A 19,202-nucleotide genomic window follows, 5' to 3' on the forward strand; every position below is an offset into this window, starting at 1 on the left:
ATTTAAATATAGGTACACCATGTAGACTTAAGAGATTGCAATATAAGCCTGTATATTACGATGGGGACTATAGCATACATATGTCAAGGATGTATAAATTAAATAAACTTCAGCTGGAGTCCGATTTACCACGGCAACACTGTACACTGCATCAGTGATCTCTTTCCATTACGCATTCTTTCTACAGCCTAACGTTAGTGCAAATGAACCTGAGATATCAGGGTTTCAATCGCCACCTCTGAAAAGTGCCGCTTCTCAGCCAGATTACGTCTCGCCATGTCGTAAATTGTAGGGGCGAGGCCTCAAAACCCAGAATATATTGGGGCGTGATATTTAAATTATGATCGTTTCCAGTCGCTGCATTTATCAATGTACGACCATTCTTAGGCTCTGATTGGTGTGATACAAACGTTTAATGAATCACACGTGAAGCCTGTCGTAAGAGGATTTCTGCGCTCATATCTGCGCTGGTTTCTACGTTAGGTTGATAAATGAAGGCCATTGGGTGTAACAAGCAGCATGGCCTTGAGGGGCTACTAGCAAGCTTTTTAGAATTGTGTTCACTATTGGAAAATGAAAAGCAAGCAGCTTAGAATATGAAGCAGAATTGTATGTCACATGGTGTGCACATGCCGAGATAAACCATTGTATTAGGCTGTAAACACTAAGCAAGCAGAAGGCCATACACTTAGGTCTCCGTCTCTCTGTTGCTTACGCGTCTCACACACACACACACACACACACACACACACACACACACACACACACACACACACACACACACACACAATCATCCCCCCTGTGCACTCCTCATTTGTCTCCATGAAAACACTGTCTATGGAGAAGACGACTGGCGAAATTCACAAGTTCACGAAAGGTTGATATCTCGTGAACACCTTAACACAATCAAACATTAAAAAGTGCTATAAAAATATTTAATATTCTGAATACAATGTTGTCAGTGTGTTAATGTTGGCAATTGTGCCTGCTTTAGAAAGTTAACTAGTCGCAAGTTTGCGGTAAAAAGGAGTTGGGTTGTCGAGGTCAAAACACTATATGTAGCAGCTGTGAATCAAATAAACTTATTATAAATAATGTTATGTCATTTTTTTTTTAAAAGGCATGTGTTGAGGATGAGGACCAGCCTGAACCAGAGGTATCAGTCTGAAACAGAGCTGAACAGTCCGACCAGTGTAATTAGCTACGTTATTAATTTGTTTACAATAATTTCAGGCTTCAACCAGTGCTGCTCACGCAGAAAGACACACTGGGAGAGAAAGAGAGAGATTCGTTAGGCATTGAATAAAGAGTAGGAGAGGAGGACGGCATCCAACAGCGTTTTCCCCTCAGTTTTTGATACTTGATTGTATGCAAAATCTCTCAAATACATTATGCAGCTGTTAGACAGACACACAAAATGAATACTGAAAGTGAGATGACAAGGGATACAACTTGTTCTTATCCTGAAATAAATAAACCATGTGATGGGAACTTTGCCCTGAATACCTCATAATATCCTGTGGGAATCAACCACAAGAGCCTAGAAATATTGGTTTCATCATCTGCTCATTAGACAATACATATTTTCCATGTTCAGAGTTGAAAAGTCAATAACAGTAGTAAACTTTACCAAATAGCATTTGTTATAACAATATTTATAGCTTATTTATAACTATAGTTAGTTTGACTTCAAATATTTCAAAGAAAACACAAGATTTTAATTTAAGAGAAAGAAAGTACTGTGAACTCACGTTTCAGGTCATTAGCCTTTAGGGTCTCACTGATCTCCAGTATAGACATTCCCAACAGGATGTCTGCTTTCAGTGTCTGGTGACTCCAAACACGAAAAATCAGTTTGCTGACCGGAGTCACAATTCTGTAAAAAAAAAGAGAGAATAACAAGATACAAGTCAACACCAGAAAAAAACTATTAGAGATGTTCTGCACTAATGCTAAAATGATTCATAGACTATGAATAGCTCTTAAAAAAAATGTAATCAATGACGATTTTGGCATTCAAATTTATTTATTCATTTATTTTTCCACTGTTTCATTTGTTATCTAATTCATCATTATAGTCATATATTAAGTATGAATTCCTAACATAGGCTGGCGTTTGTTTGCTTTTGTTTGGGTTGGCATTTCTGGCTCAGTGCTAAAGTGGTTTGAGTCTTAATTAAAGAATAGGGACTACTTTGTGTCTACAGGGAATTATACATCTGAGCATACAAATATGACGTGCAGAGTTCCCCAAAGCTCCGTTCTGGGGCCTCTCCTGTTTAACATCTACATGCTTCCACTGGCTCAAATTATGGAAAACAATAAAATAAGTTACCATAGTTATGCAGATGACACACAAATTGATGATAACTTGATCTTGTGTAATTATAGTCCAATACAACAACTGACTATGCACTGACAAATTAACAACTGATGTGCTAGAATTTTCTTAAATTAAATGACCTAAAACTGAGGTGGTTGCTTTTGAGCAAAGTGGAACGATTAAAGTCAGCACTCAGCTCAAACAACAATGTTAAAAACAACAGACAAAGCCAGAAATCTTGGTAGTCATGGGACTCAGACCTGAATTTTTAACAGCCACATTACATTTTACCACAAAGTCAGCCTATTACAACCTTAAACATATATCAAGGGTTAAAGGACTTATGTCTCACAGAATTCTGGAAAACTTGTCCATGCTTATCTTCTTCAGTAGACTGACTACTGTAATGGTGTCTTTACCAAAAAATCAATCAGACAGCTGGTATCTCAGAACGCTGCTGCTCGAGTCCTCACTAAGACCAAGAAACTGGATCACATCACTCCAGTACTGAAGTCTCTACACTGGCTTCCAGTGCCTCAAAGAATTGATTTCAAAATACTTTGCTGGTTTATAAATCTACCAAAACGGTTTAGGGTTGTACACATTTCTGATCTGTTGAAAGCACACATGACCCACCCAGACCTCTTCAGGTCGCCTGGGACAGGCTCCACTTGTTGTCCCCAGAGCTGAACTAACAGGGCTAAGCAGCATTCAGTTTACGCTCCACATATCTGGAACAACCTCAGAAAACTGCAGGTCCGGCAGCAACTCTCTGTAGTCTTTTAAATCAAAGCTAAAGACCTATCTTATTGCTGCCTTTAAATAACTGTTCATTTGTTATACTGAAGTTGCATTGATGACACTGTATGACATTCTATAACTGCCCTTTAATGTCTTATACTGCACTGTAATGTTTATTTAAGTATTTTATCTCTCAGTTCTTTAATTTCTTATACTGCACTGTCATTTTATTCTTGTCTTTTATGTTTTAATTTGCTTTGTTTTTTGGTTTTGTTTTTTAAAATCGTTTTCTAACTGCTCTTTAATGTTCTATGTAAAGCACTTTGAATTGCCCTGTTGCTGAAATGTGCTATACAAATAAAGCTGCCTTGCCTTTTCTATGTTTGACATCACTGCAGTTGAATATGTTTTTGGTAAGACCAGAAAGCAATTGTAAGACATCACTTCTGGGTTTTAGGGTGGGAAAAATAGACACATTTTAAGATTTGGTGCAATCCATAATTTCCCTGAGGTGGGTTATTAGTTTAAACAGTTACTAACTTATTTGTAGGGACTAGGCCCAATTACAATGGCACAGCAACCATGGTAAAGCAGTGACTGTTGGGCGCATGGACTTTGTGAACTCACCTGCTATAAATCATTCAGATACATCAGATATTCATTCAGAATATACCTACAAGTATATAGTTTACCCTTATTTACACAATCACCAAATTTCCAGCTCAATAACTTTACACCAGAAATAGACATCTCAGAACCTCTACGATATAAACAACAAACGTAGACTCTATACTTACAACATGCAATTAAAATATATATTGCAACACCCGCAATGTGGTATGTAGACGATGTGGTAAAGAAATGTAGCTCAATATTTCTATTATCAGTCTGCACATCTGTCAAACTCATTTCTCTCCTATGACAAACACAACAATAATACTCACACTGTCACAGCCTGTTTCCATTTGGGACTGTGTGTGTTGTTGCACTTCTCAGTCCTCTTTGACTGGCCATCCACGGCTACCTCAACATAGGGGCTGGGACCAAACCAGTTCTTCCGGTTTTCCTTCAGCTTGGCTGAAAGCACTACAAAGCAGAACACACCACAGTGAAATTGCATGCAATTTAACTCTCACTAGATTTATTCTTGAATTTGTCAGAAGTTGCATTTGGTAAAGTTGCAGCAACATTTTGGCTGATAGACAAGCTTACAAATCTTGCAATGATAACTTACCTGTGACTTGTAATTGGGCCTTCATGGTTCATCCATAACACAGCAGCCTTGTTTGGCTACACTGACCTGCAACCAATGACATCAGATTCAAACATGGGACACTCTATGCAGGTAACCTACTTACAGAGTGATTAGGCTATTAGGTTGCTACAGTCAGTAAACAATATAGCCTAGCTTTATATACAATAGCAAGAATGGATTGATGAGACTATCTAACTAAAGCAAAAAGGTATATATATATATATATATGATAGTTTCAGGTATCTGGAGATATTAAAAGAATAGTTTGTAGTGACGCTGATTCAAAGATATGACCTAACGTTTTGATCTTTACAATAAAAACTTAGCTAAATATGTCAGGTGTATTTGCTTTTATAGTATGAATTTAAACTAAACTGTGCACACAGTTTTACATAATTTCGATTGTATACTGTAGTCCCACTGGAAGACTCTCATTTAATTATTAACTGACTCTGTCTAACTCATCTTATACTCTATTATTTCACAACCCTGCATACTCCATGTGAAATTTAGCTCGTGTTTGTGTTAAAACATACAAACTTCCCTAAAATGCACGCTACCCAGTGTTTAATCTTAGCTATTTCAAGAAACCGCTGTGTACCGGTACCTTCCTTAAATCCCATCCTTAATTTGGCTAAATTAAGTCTCACTAAACCTTCTTGCTAATCTTTGACAATATCCTTTGGCAGGGCAAGAAGGTAGTTTAAATACTGTACAAGGGTAACTCATTAATATAATTCAACAGAATGATGTTGAGTGTATTAGACAGTAACAATAAAGTTGTCATGGAGGCGACGTGTGCTTTGCTATATGCAACACAAGGCAGTAATACTAATAGCTTAATAGCTTTATCTATCAGGCTAGCAAAGGGGTTAGCCAGCAGGAGATTTGTTGTCAAGACAACTTCATAGCCTTTTGTAGGTAACGTTACCGGATTCGACTGGGACATTGCTACGATATATGTTATTGGCTGTGATGTTAATGTTTTTGTGTGAAACTGAAAAGTTACACTAACGTTACATGGGGCAACTTTGTTCGCCGACGTCCTGCTGAACCCCGAGGATTTAGCTAACCGTGCATTAACGTTAACTAGCGTTAATTATGCTAACACACCACCCGGCTCCTTGAGCAGCTTTGTTTGTTCAGTCGAGGACATCTCACACCTTTCATTCAGTGCAAGACTAGATGACCATACCTGATAGAAGCAGACGATAAAGGGCCACACAGACTTCAGTTTCAGCTATCTGCCTAGGTTGTTGACAGGTAGCTAGCTACCTTCCATAAGCAGTGTTCCGCTAGCCAGAACAAGACCGTTTCCGGTACAAGTTTTTCAAAGTAAAATAGTATAGCCACAGTACCCAAATGTCGACTGACATCTCTTTTTTCTGCAAAAAAAAAAAAACTAAACTAAACTTAGCACAAAAAGTAAGGACATTTGTGTTTGGTAGCTCATTTCTCTGTTGTAACAATGCTTTTTGGCAATACATCTTATACCGTTGGAAACCCTGTTTAGTTCCCTTTCAAATGGTGCCCCATTTGTAAGGAGCATGCATTTGTGAGATGAGCAGCAGCACTGAGTATGTGGGTTACGCCATTGCCATTGCCAAACAGCTTATTCTGCCATTGACTCATTTGGTGTTTGGTGGGTTGAATGATTGAAGTTTGAAGAAACAAGACATACTGGCAATTTAACAATTTATTCATTTCACAAACAGGATCCTCAGTAGCGTGTGGAAGAACCATACACAGCCACAACAGCCTGGCACCTTCTCCTCATGCTGGTCACCAGCCTGGTCACACACTGCTGTGGGATGGCATCCCATTCTTCAACCAGCATTTGTTGCAAGTCAGCCAACGTGGTTGTGTTGGTCACTCTGGCACGAACAGCACGCCCAAGCTGATCCCACAAGTGTTCAATGGGGTTGAGGTCAGGACTGCTGGCAGGCCATTCCATCCTCTCCACTCCCACATTCTGGAGGTAGTCTCTGATAAACCCCGCCCTGTGGGGGCGAGCGTTGTCATCTTGGAGGATAGAGTTCGGTCCCAGACTGTGGAGATATGGGATTGCCACTGGTTGCAGAATCTCATCTCTAAATCAGGCACCTGATTGGCAGCACCTGGGGGTACCAGAAGCTCAAAACAAGCATCAATAGCAACAGCAAAATAAGCTGTTTGGCAATGGCAGAGAAGATTTGGCAAATTTTTCATGGGCGCAACCCACATACTCAGCGCTGCTGCTCATCTCACAAATGCATGTTCCTTTCAAATGGGGCACCATTTGAAAGGGAACTAAACAGGCTTCCCAACGGTATAAGATTTATTGCCAAAAAGCATTGTTACCTCAGAGAAATAATCTACCAAACACAAATTTCCTTACTTTTTGTGCTAAGTTTATATTGCCACTGTACTTAGTCATAACACTATGACATTGACAGCGCCAAAGCCTGCTTGAAGAAATGTGTCTTGCTACCTTTGTCCCCTTTCAATCTCTCATCTTACCCATTGGATATTTTTGTGTAATTAGCGTTTGTGTTACTTAACTGAACATTCTTGTCTTTTTGAAATAATTCGACTTTGCTATTTAATTATTATTATTATTATTATTATTATTATTATTATTATTATTATTCAGTAGTAGTAGTAGTAATAGTAGGAGTAGTAGTAGCTGCGGCAGTAAATTGTTATGGAATTATTTTTAGTTATGTACACTTTTACTTTGAAGGTGAAATCGCCATGACGAATCTGGCATCAAACTATTTTTCATAATTAAAAATAAAAAAAAATAAAGAGCAATTACTTGCGTTTAAATTCTGTGTAACACTGCAGTATACTAGCTGGTCTTATTACTACACTGTGTGTTGCGTTAATTAATAACACAAAATAACATTACATTGATTAATGGCTGCATGCGAGACGCCATTTTTGGGTACGCCCACCTCCCTCGAGCTGGTCTCGTGATAGCGGACAGCGGTAGCTACTAGCTAGTCAGCTGAAAGCGTATCAGACGTCTCATAAAAAACATGTTATTAAATTCAGCTAGTTTAAAGAAAGAAGAATAAAACCATTTACGAATTAATCTCAACGACCACTGAAGATGTTGTCTCGTTTACTAAAGGAGCACCAGGCGAAGCAAAATGAGCGGAAGGACCAGCAGGGTGAGTGACTTGTTAGCTATCGTGCTAACATATGCTAAAAACAAAGCTGATTGAGTGTGTCAGAAGGCCCCGTAAGTCCATCATAGTACTAACGATTTACTTGTCTGTGTTAATGTTTTTTACGTGCACAGAGAGACGTAGGCGTGAAGCTATTTCTGCAGCCACCTGTCTGACAGAAGCCCTGGTAGACCACCTCAATGTTGGGTATGGAAATTCTGCTCCTAGTCCCCTGCTGTTTCTCTTTTTGTTTCATGAGGTTTGGCAGACAACCTGTTATTCCATTTCATGGTTGTAGCAAAAACCTCTTTGGTTGTAGAGTAACTTAGTGATAGCGGTGGTAGTTGAGGAATTAGGATGGGTTGACATCCTGGCACCCTCCCAGCATAATGCACATAATTCTGTAAAACTCTTGACCAAGTCTCACTCACAAATACACTTAACAGAAAGCAGCATTTATATTTAGTTTGAACTGTAGCTCTGAATCATCTGCAGTAGCCAGTAGCCTATAAAGGTAGCTTTAATTATATTTGCAGGGCTGCAACTAACAATTATTTTAATTATTGATTAATCTGCCAATTCATTTTTTGGATTACTCATATAGTATACAATGTCAGAAAACACTGACGTATGTCTTCAATTATCTTGTTCTGTCTGACCCAAAGATATTTAGTTTACAATGATGTAAAATGGGAAAAGCTTGTGTTATTTTCTTTCAGTTGACTAAGCGACTAATCAACTAATCCTGATCAGCTCTAATGTTACCTGGGCTGTCCATTTTTTTTAATAATTTGTTATCCTTTGCCAACAGTTAAAAACCTAAAGGTATTCTCACTTTTGAGGAGATGGAACAGCTAATGTTTTGCATATTTGCTTGATAAGTGACTATTGATAAAATTGTTTGATTATTTTTCATTTTTTGATTGACTAATCATTTTATGACCACAGTATTTGTCATGGTGATAGGTAATTAAGGTTTCTACTAAATATCAAATTTTACAGTAACAGCAAATTCTCATTTTGTTGGTCCAGTAGCAATTGTTGAGTACTGTACTCCTGTTCCAGATACAAGGCATGTACTAAATATGTACTACTTCTGTGTCATAAACATGTTCTTCTTCTTAAAGTCTTCTTCTTGAAGTCAAAGGTATAGATCGTCTAGGTACCACGGTTCCCTAACAGATTTCAGTCAAGCTAACCCACCAACCTCTTTTTCTGAACCAGTTAAATAAAGCAATCCATTCTTTGCAGGGAAGAATTTGCCTTAATGTGTGACACAACCAGAAATAGTACATTAAGATTGTTAATATTGTGAAAGCTGTGATGAAACCAAGAGAATCAGCTTAAAGAACAAGAGTGGAATGAAAAGACCTTTTGTTGTGCTGTTCCTTTTACGAAAAAGATTATGACCAAAATCCTAGTGACTTGATAAGATTTGTAGTCTAGTTTGAAAATTACAATACAGTACCCATGCAGTTATGTTGCAGTTTTTCTTTATTTCCAATATAAATAGAGAAATGATGAAGACTTTGGACTATCAAAAACAAACCTACTCTCACATGGATATATGAATAACTAATGCTATATTTGCATGTATTAATGATACTGTAGCAGTTCTCATTGTTGTTTCTGTTTTACTAGAGTTGCCCAGGCGTATGTTAACCAGCGTAAGCTTGACCATGAGGTGAAGACTCTCCAAGTGCAGGCGAGCCAGTTCTCCAAACAAACTGCTCAGTGGATCAGTATGGTGGAGGGTTTCAATCAGGCTCTAAAGGTAGGATACCCTGTGTCGGCAAGAAATGCACACGAAAAAAAACAAGGCTTTTCTGTGAAATATCAACTTTGTTTTATAATCCTACAGCTGTCAAATCAATAAGTGCACTTACTTATTTATTGCAATTTGCAAAGTTGGATTCTGTAAATGATATGAGGTCCCGAAGATCATATACCTAATAGCAGATTAGCAGTAATTGTGTGGTGTGGGCGTATCACAAGTAGGGCTGCAATAACGCAATAACGATATTACTTGCGATAACCAGATATTAAAAGTGTACTCAGTTCTGCTGCTGTCAATATTCTGCTAAAACACAACAAACTGCTTATTGAATTTAAAACAAATGAAAGGAAATAATTTCCATCCTTTTTTATTGAACAAATTAAACATTGGATTGAATATGAAAGACAAAAGTGCAGTTTTCAACTGATATTGTCTTTCAACTAAAACAAAATTTCTGATGTGTTTATTGTGCCAGTTGATATCGTGATGACGATAAAACAGAACAATATATTGTGCAGCCCTAATCACAAGTGTTCCTACATTAAGCAATATTACACGAGAGGGTGTGCTTTAATGTCATTATTGGCACAACAGTGATGCGGTAAGGACATACCTCGTTGGATCTACTGCCTGGGCAGGTCTGCTTGTTATATAATGCAGATTATACAACAAGTAGACACTGTTATACCAATAATGACATTAAAGCACACCCTCTCATGTAATATTGCTTCATTTAAAAATATCTTCTTATCCCATCTTTAACATCTTCTTATTACTTACATCCTATCCCACTGTGCACCATGTTCAGAAAAATGAATACCACCAAAAGTCTTGTTGCAAACAGTGACTCATCAAAACTTAAAGGCCTTGATACAGGTCCTAGATCTGGGCAGATTTGACAGGTGGTAAAAGCAATTCATGAATTACTTTCCAATCCTTTTAATCCAGCTTATGTCATCTTCACAGAGGAGACAGGGTGCCTGCAGATGATTTAAGCTTGCCTGTTGCTGGTCCTGATAATAGGTAAGACTGGTAGATGTACACAGTGGTAATGCTGATTCTGTTTCTATACTCTCTTTTTGAACAGGAAATTGGGGATGTGGAAAACTGGGCCCGCAGTATTGAGATGGACATGAGGACCATCGCCACAGCTCTGGAGTACGTACACAAGGGTCAACCTCAGTCTGCTTCCTCATAAACTTCATAGTGGAACATTTACAGCTGAAGCCAAACGCACTGGAATGCAATCCAGCCGACGCCTATCAGCAAAGATGCAAGCAGCAATGACTTTGCTTCTCTAAGTGGGCTTATGATGATGGTTACTTTGTCCAGAGCTATCCTGGACAAAGGTCTAACATCTATTTAGCAGTGACTTCAATTAAAAATTGAAAACTATGTCAGTATGGATTTTTTAAGGTGCCACATGTAAAAACTTAGGTGTAGGTTTAAAGGGCCACAGATACATTGCAACCTGTCTCCTTATCTGTAGTTTCTCCTAAAAGCGATTTATAGGAAGGCTTTTTTTCAGCACCTGATATCTAAATTATGTATGTCTTTGTTTATGTATTATATTTTTATGAACAGTTATGACTTCACTGTATTTGTCAGACAACTTGTTAATCATTTGGTGATGCAACATTGTTTTTAATAAAGTCATACAATGCACTGGTGTTTTTTCTTATGAAACAAGGCTTAATAGATTTATCTTCCACTAAAGTGTGTATATATACATAAGGCTTCACAACAGCTGTTATACAAAAATAAATTAAAAAGGACAAAGAAAAATGAGCATGAGGATCCTGATTTGAAAAGGGGGGGGGGGGCGTTTTGAGCAGGCTACTTAAAAAGTATCCTCTTGTGAGAAGGATGTCAGCGGACAATGTTTTTAAACATATTAAGCCACTAAATATAATAACTGGATGCATATTTGCCTGGCTAGGATGATTGGACAATTAATGGAATGTCTGACGTAAAGGAAAGTTATGTCATGACGCACATGGCTGTTGAGATCACTCATGTAATTGCAGGCATGTTTGGTAACAAATTTCACTTTCAATTCACTGCGTACTATTATAGAAAACCAGTGTCAAGAACTCATAGGCAACACGCTTGATCCTTCAGTTTGCACCTGACGTGTCCATTTTTCTGTGTAAAAAAAAAAAAAAAAAGTTTTGCTTCACACTCATAATCTGTGTAAAAATATATCCTTATTTAAGCCAACATTTCCTACAAAAATCTCTGGGCAAGTTTAAAGTTATAGTTTTTATGAAGGATGCTAGTCACGTTTATACAAAATAGACCCTTTTCACGGCAGACATGTTGACATGTCATATTAGGAAAAGCAAGGTGTATTCAAAACCATTAATGATGGCTGCATTCCACTTAGGAGAGGCCCTGGTCGGTACAATGGCCACTTCTTGTTTAAGGTCAACATCTCGCCATATGAGCTGATTAGTCTCAAGACGTGCATTGCAGAGTGCAGTTACAGAGTATACTGCATATATTGTTAAAGCTTTAACACTGATGTAATAGGTCAGTGAACTGAATGAGCCAATGATGTTAAACATGTTTTTTGCAGTGCACAAGGCTTAAACATGTGGGATTATTATAAATTTGTTTTAACACTCTTAAAACGTAAAGTACTCACTGTATACCCTGGGAACTACCAGGTTAGTTCTAACAACGGGCAAGGTTCATGTTAAATATTTGAAAGAACCTGATCTGAAAGTAGGTAATGTACTGTGAGAAGGTTGAAAAGCTAAAACAAGATCTCAACTTTGATGTCCAATTTCACATTCTGTAAAGTGTTTTTTTCTTTTTCACAAACACACACACACACACACACACACACACACACACACACACACACACACACACACACACACACACACACACACACACACACACACACACACACATACACATACACACACAGAACAAACCAAGTGGTTACAGTTTGGGGATTACCAATTGCGGAATTGTCTTAAGGGATAAACCAAAAGGAATAAAGCCTCCCTGTGACCAGCCTCTCTGAGTTAAAACAGAAGAATAACCTAGAAGGAGAAGAAGGGGAAAGAGGACGGATAACTTGTGGAGATCCATCACTTGTTACAAAGAGGAAAAAGGTAAGTATATATATATATATATATATATATATATAATTATCTTTCTTCCCATGAATTACAAAGTACTTCTTTCTTGCGTGCTCTGCGTCTTTTTCTAATTAACTTCTGTAATTAAATTAATGATCACACAATTTGTTATAGCAAACAGTAATTAAGGTTTTACGTTTGAGTAGTTTTACCTGATCAAATTACATTGACTTATATGAATATTTGAGGTATTCTGGTATATTTCGCGTTATGTATTAACTAGTGTTATGAAATTGAATTTGCTTAACCTGCGGCCTGTTTCACAAAACCAAGATAAGGGATTAAACCGGGATTTCCCCGTTATCCTGGATGAAGTAAAATGATTTAGCCTTGACTCGGTTTCACGAAAGTGGAGACACATAAATCACCATGGAGATTTATTCTGTGCAGCATACCTGCTCCCGACCAGGCTAACAGCCAGGATTCATTTAATCCTGGAGCCTTTTCTGATCACCCAGCAGTGGTTTTACCCTATTGTTATCAGCCTGGATTAAAATACAACAGGTGCATATTGCTGTTCATTTATGTACTGTTATTAGCCTATTTAAAGTTGTGACCATTATTATTTTTAATAATTATTAAAATTATTATATTATTATTATAGTCATTGTTACTGTTATATTGCTGTATGAAGACTGCTGTTCATATTGTTGTTAGAAGTTTGATGAATATATTATGACAGTTGTTGAGATAAGTAGAAAAGGCTGATACAATTTCAAATGTGTTTTAAATGAAGTCTGTTACTAAGGGCAATACATACAATGCTGTACATTTCTATAGTTGACCAATGCACCTTGAATTATTTTAGTTGATTCATTTTTGAAAAATTCTTTAACAATAAGGATCATGTTTGTTCAGCTTCCATGTGCATTGTATTTGGCATTCTTAGCATACAATTTGTGTTGTCCAGTAAACTGGGACTATAATTTGGGAGGACTGTACAATGTAAAGAACATATCCTAATTGTACAATCCTCCCAAATTATAGTCTTAGTTTACTGGACCAGTAACTATCTAGTGATGTAGGCTACTGTACATTCATGTAACAACAGGGAGAGGACACCTCAATGGTTTTTGACCTTATATTTTGCTGGGGGGGGGAATAACTGATGAATATACTCTGTTCCATTCATGTCTATGTCCATATATACAAGGGAGCAAGGCATATAATACGTAGAGAAGGAAACTCGTCCTCTATAAAAAATAAAAGAAACGCGAGAAAAAGCATGGCACATAATAGGCTAGCAGACAGACTGAAGCCCTAAAAATTAGGGCTGTCAATCGATTAAAAAATTTAATCTAATTAATTACATACTCTGTGATTAATTAATCGAAATTAATCACATACATAATTAATAGTGCCTGAACCGATACTTTTTAAGAAAGTAAAAAAAGAAAAGAAAAAAAAGGGTACTAAACAACAGTTAGTGACATTAAAGAATGGCTTGTTTATTGCTAAGGCCATATGGTCAAAATGAAATGATTTAATAATAATGTATAACAATAACAATAACAAATTTCAGTAGTAAATTGCTGTTGAACCATCAGATGGGGAAAGGACATTTACAATAACTTCAAATGCACCACGAAACTGTAGTTTACCAGTTTCATTGAACGCACCGTCTGTGTAGTTTCTCCGACGGCAGCTGCAGATTGTTAATCCCGGTGTTGAATCCTCTACAGTGAAACACAGTCAAACTTTACACCGTTTAGCGTTAGCTGTCAGCATTTTAACCGTGTTTAATCCAGCTACTAGCTAGCGGTAGGCTAACGTTAGCTGCTGTCGAGTATAGTGTTAACTAGCGTCATGTGCAGCAGTGTTTGTGTTTCAGAGCATCAGAGAGAAGCGCAGACATATCAGTGGCACCAGAAAGATTTTTACAAGTAAATGTTCCAATTAATAATCCAGGCAGAACATTCTCGTCTCCCTCCTTCATTTTACAGTCCAATGGTGGCTAGAATGGCTCCGGGTCAAACGTCAATATGGAATGGATTAATCTGCGTTATTTTTTTTAACGCGTTATTTTTTCTCAGATTAATTAATCGAAATTAACGCGTTATTTTGACAGCCCTACAAAAAATATACATTTATGAACTACTGCTCTTAACTGAAACCATTCAATCAGTTCAGTCACTTGTCATTTGCAAAAACGAACAGTTGTACACTTTGCATTAAAAGCGAGCAGTGGAAGTTAATATGACTTAGGAAATTTATATTTTAGCCCATGAGAGAGAGGGAGGAACAGAGTGAAAGAGATATTTACACATTATATTCTAGCGTTGTAGAAATTTGATCTTCATGGTAAATTTCCTGAGTAACATTATCTTCTGCTTACTTTTAAGGCAAAGAGTACAACTGTTAATTTGTGCGAATGATTAGTAGCCTAATCCTTGAATGGAATGGTTATGACGGTTTCAATTCAGAGCAGTGGTCAGTTAATGTATAGCTGCTGTTCACTCTGTATAAAGTATGTACAATGCGTATTCTACATGTTGGCATCAGTAAATCAGTTATCGACCTCGCGGTCTTTTGATGAAGCCGTCGCTCCTCCTCAGCCAGGCTTGGCCTTCGTGAAACGCACCAAACCAGGATGCACAGATTAGACTAGGTCAAGCCTCGCTTTATCAGTTATCCTGGATTTATATATTCTGCTTTTGTGAAACAGGCCCCTGGGTTGTAATTTTTCAGGATCAATTATGTTTTAATTAATGCTCTCATGCAAACATTAACAGCATGGGTACTGTGTGTTATTTAAGTCTGCAGGCAATTTTGATATCAATGACAACACAACCTATAGAAGTATCTTTTCTCACTAATAAGTCAGAACATTAATTGTTTTCAGGAATGAGCAGCTTAAGCAGCTCTGTCACGGACATTACATTTATGCTTCAAAACAATGCACCCCTCCCTTCTCAGGTCCCCCTCCTTCACAAATGCCTTTTGTTTCTTCCATACGAGTATTATCCAAAGATTTCTCATGTGCCCAACGCAGTTCTGTATTACAAGCACAAGGCCCTCGGGAACAAACTCCTTGTATCCCATACTTATCAAAAAGATCCAATAAACCCTAAAATGTTATTAACTTGAGTAGGGATTTGGTTATGGGGATTCCTGAAATAAGTCTGTATTTCTACTTTCCATTCCTGATAAATCGGATTTGGTATTTTGCAATGTAACATTTGCTCAACCTGTTTTTTCAACAAGCGCTAAATCCTCCAGGTGACCAAAACCCCCACTTCTAATCCTGGAAGCAGCATGGATATGCAGTTTGTCTACGACCTTTTAGGGTAAGAATTACCAATGCTACACTGTGATTTGGGCAGTCATTTGGCAGCTGTAGCTTAACCCTATAGCCTCCAAGCTTACACATCTAGAATATTTTTCTCAAAGTCAAATCCCTGCCTTAGCCCACTCTTGTCCAAACTTCTCCTCTCTGTTCTCTTTCAGGGAAAATGCTTGGTCATACATCAGTGCTACCTTTGTCGTGTTGTGGATTATCGTGTGGCTGTACAGAGACAGCCTGCAGATTGAGGACATCTCTAACAAGTATGTCTTTGTGACCGGTTGCGACTCGGGCTTTGGAAACCTGCTATGTAAGAAGCTTGACCGTAGGGGTTTCCGCGTGCTGGCTGGCTGTCTAACGGAAAAGGGAGCTGATGACCTGAAAAGAGTGGCAGGGCCTTATTTAAAGACTATCCTGCTGGATGTGACCAATCAGGACAGCATCCAGAAAGCCATGGAGTGGACCAAGACTGAGGTTGACGATAAGGGTAAGAGACGATGATGCACTGTTTAAATATAAGATGACGGAGTTAATTAAGTTTCACAAAGCAGATCTGTGACATAAAATATTATTCCACCTTTTGTCTTTTATTTTTTGTAGGACTTTGGGGTATTGTGAACAATGCTGGATGCTCATTACCCATGGGTCCTTCAGAGTGGATGAGAGTGGAGGATTTCCATAGGACACTGAAAGTCAACATGAATGGAGTGATTGCCATGACGATGACCTTCCTGCCCCTCATCAAAAAGGCTCGCGGCCGTATTGTGAATGTGGCATCAGTGCTGGGCAGGGTAGCTGCAAACGGTGGTGGATACTGCATCTCCAAGTTTGCAGTGGAGTCTTTCTCTGACTGCCTCAGGTAAGACTTACACAAACTCAGCAACATTAGATAAGAGTGTACTGTAACAACCTGTGTGCTTTCTTAAGCACCAAGAAAGTAGTTTGTTGAGCAAGTTAACCTTTATTGTTATTAACTGAGAGAAGCAGAAACTAATCCAAATCCTCAATAATTCCTATTTTCCCCTTATTTAGAAAGACTTATTCTAAATATAAGAACAAATTCAATTCAAGTCATAATCGTCATAGCGTCATTGTCCCATGACGGAGATCTGATTTGCAGACAGGGTTTTTATATTAAGCAACAAAACAAACTGCCTAAGACATCTGCCAAGCATACAAATATTGGCTCATTAGACCAGACACTCTTACTGCATTTATATGGACTACATCTATTGTTTTTTTGTTTCTTACTCAACCCATTTATGATATAAAAGGTTCATGCTAAAGCTTGCAGCCAGTGTCACGAACTTCTTTCAAGCTCTGTTGTTTATGTAATACTATGAACTGTCATGTACAATGCTGTTCTATGTGACATTTCTGTTTTCAGGAGAGATATCAACTACTTTGGAATCAATGTGTGCATCATTGAGCCAGGCTTTTTCAAGACCGCAGTGACAAGCCTGGAACCCCTCGAGAAGGAGTTGCATCGCCTGTGGAACCAGCTCAGCCCTGAAGTACAAGCCAGCTATGGAGACAAGTACCTTGATAAATGTAAGTAGACTGCTAATCTTTATTTGGACTTATAATGCAAACTATGAGTAACTAAGCATCGCTTCACTGGTTTATTTAAAATGTTACAAAAAAAACAAAAGTCTGTATCTGTTTTGATTTGGGATTCACAATCAAAAGACACCTTTTAAAGGAATACTATGTAACTTTTCCCTCTTCGGTCCCCCTACAGGTTGTCTCATTCATTGGAACTACAGTGCCTGTAGTTCCAATGAGACAACCTGTAGGGGGACCGAAGAGGGAAAAGTTACATAGTATTCCTTTAAAATCTCATTCCTATACTGAAAGTTGTGAGGTTTTTAAAGTATAGTATGAGCTTAGTCACAATGTAATGCGAGTGTATGCTAATCTTTCTAAATGTGTCCCCTATTTAGCAATGAATGTCAAAATGTGGAAAGTGTTCATATTTTTCTGTATTTCTATATAAAAACTCTATGCTATGCTGTACCTGAAGGCAACATAACATTTCCAATCTAATCAAAAAGATACTGTCACATACTTTTTTTAACAACTTTTTAACATTAAGGAAATCTAGGAATTAAAAATATCATGAATCCCACTCCATAGACAATACATACATTTGGAGGTGAAGTAATAAAAAAAATCACCTAATTTAAACTTAAAATATTACGTTTTATGCATGAAATACTGTATCTTTTCATTGCTTCTCATTTTAAGACATCAAGGTGCAGCGTTTGATCATGAATGGTATCTGCGACACCGACCTCACCAAAGTGACCAGCTGCATGGAGCATGCTCTGACTGCTGCCCACCCACGCACCAGATACAGCCCCGGCTGGGATGCCAAGCTTCTCTGGATCCCCCTCTCTTACATGCCTTCCTGTGTAGTTGACATTGGGCTGAAGTTGGTGCTGCCTCGTCCTTCAAAGAGCGTGTAACTCATAATGACTTCAAAAATGTCTTTTAAAGTCCTCAGCCATTTTGTTTCATTTTGATGCAGTACAGAGGTTGACTTAAAAAAATTATCTTTTGCCTTTCTAAACACCCATATTACATATCTACATTGGCCATGCAATGATCTGATGTTGCTGTTATTATACTTCTATGTGCATAATCTGCTATGTAAAAGTATTTAGGCAATATGAAAGAAAATAATGAAACTGTATTGTATAATGTACTGTTTATTTTTTGTTTTGTTTGTAACATTGCCCTGTGCCTTTTAACACTGTTATTTATGTTCCTTAATATGGATGATGTTAACTATCAGAGGCTAAATAAACAGGCTTTTCCTATGAAGAAACTCTCAGAATGCAATGCAGCATATCATGGACACAAATGAAATAAATACCTAAAAGCTTTTTCCATGGAAAATGTCTGCACACAACTATGTGCAGCCCCATCATGATGGCTTCTAAATTGTTTTGTTTTATGTGAACAACGACGCTTATGTAACAGTGGAGATATAGTCCCGATACGATAGAGAAACACTCTACGACCCTGGGGCTTATGAAAAGTGGGGAATGAACATTGTAGATTTTACATTTTAGTACTCAATGTATTGAATCTGGTGGAGCCCGTGATTCTGTTTGTCAGATGAGGATCTGCTGTCTGTTAACTGAGAGGTAACATCAGAGGACCATTGTCCTAAGGGATGGCTAAGGGTTTAAAGGCTTTTGTCTTGTAGAAAGGTACATTAACATGACCTATGGTCTCAGGAAGGGCTCAATATCCTTAATGCCTGATTGAATCAGCTTTAAATGAGATCAGCAATTGTTTCTTTGTTGTACTTGCTGGCCTTAAAGGCAAGGACAGGACATAACATCTGTCCAGAGCTTCTCTCCATGACTCATGAAGCAAAGAACCGTGATTCATCACACCATCGACCCTGCAATCTCTTCTGAAGAAATTATTCTACAGAAACCATTTGATAAATTCAAAATCTGAAATTTCTTGAAAATCAGGAGCATTTTAATTCAACAGCAACATTGT

The 19,202-nt window shown here is 37.8% G+C and overlaps 3 protein-coding genes across 4 annotated transcripts in view; 2 read left to right on the forward strand and 1 right to left on the reverse strand.

Annotated features, from left to right (window-relative positions):
• Positions 1-5,623, reverse strand: part of itcha (itchy E3 ubiquitin protein ligase a) — a 20,297-nt gene extending 14,674 nt beyond the window's left edge. The window contains exons 1-4 of the mRNA XM_078248993.1: positions 5,515-5,623; positions 4,299-4,364; positions 4,009-4,150; positions 1,752-1,876 (exon numbers count right to left, since the gene is read on the reverse strand). Coding sequence (XP_078105119.1) covers positions 1,752-1,876; positions 4,009-4,150; positions 4,299-4,323 — 292 coding nt within the window. The 5' untranslated portion in view covers positions 4,324-4,364; positions 5,515-5,623. The remainder of the gene's footprint in view (positions 1-1,751; positions 1,877-4,008; positions 4,151-4,298; positions 4,365-5,514) is intronic.
• A 1,627-nt stretch (positions 5,624-7,250) lies between these two features.
• bloc1s1 (biogenesis of lysosomal organelles complex-1, subunit 1) lies at positions 7,251-10,913 on the forward strand. 2 transcript variants are annotated; one of them, XM_078248996.1, is made up of 4 exons: positions 7,251-7,474; positions 7,606-7,678; positions 9,086-9,245; positions 10,336-10,913. In XM_078248996.1, exons 1-4 carry the CDS (start codon positions 7,414-7,416, stop codon positions 10,444-10,446), a joined length of 405 nt encoding a protein of 134 aa, XP_078105122.1. In that variant the 5' UTR covers positions 7,251-7,413; the 3' UTR covers positions 10,447-10,913. The 2 variants fall into 2 exon arrangements, with proteins under 2 accessions (XP_078105122.1, XP_078105123.1); XM_078248997.1 differs by having other exon boundaries at positions 7,253-7,474; positions 9,113-9,245.
• Positions 10,914-15,655: 4,742 nt separating this feature from the next.
• Positions 15,656-18,151, forward strand: rdh5 (retinol dehydrogenase 5 (11-cis/9-cis)). The gene is made up of 5 exons (XM_078247494.1): positions 15,656-15,687; positions 15,848-16,170; positions 16,284-16,542; positions 17,071-17,234; positions 17,931-18,151. The coding sequence occupies exons 1-5, from the start codon at positions 15,656-15,658 to the stop codon at positions 18,149-18,151; spliced, it is 999 nt and encodes a 332-aa protein (XP_078103620.1).
• The last annotated feature ends 1,051 nt before the right edge of the window (positions 18,152-19,202 follow it).

Source organism: Sander vitreus, chromosome 4 (assembly GCF_031162955.1).
Source record: "Sander vitreus isolate 19-12246 chromosome 4, sanVit1, whole genome shotgun sequence".
NCBI classification, from domain to species: Eukaryota; Metazoa; Chordata; class Actinopteri; order Perciformes; family Percidae; genus Sander; species Sander vitreus.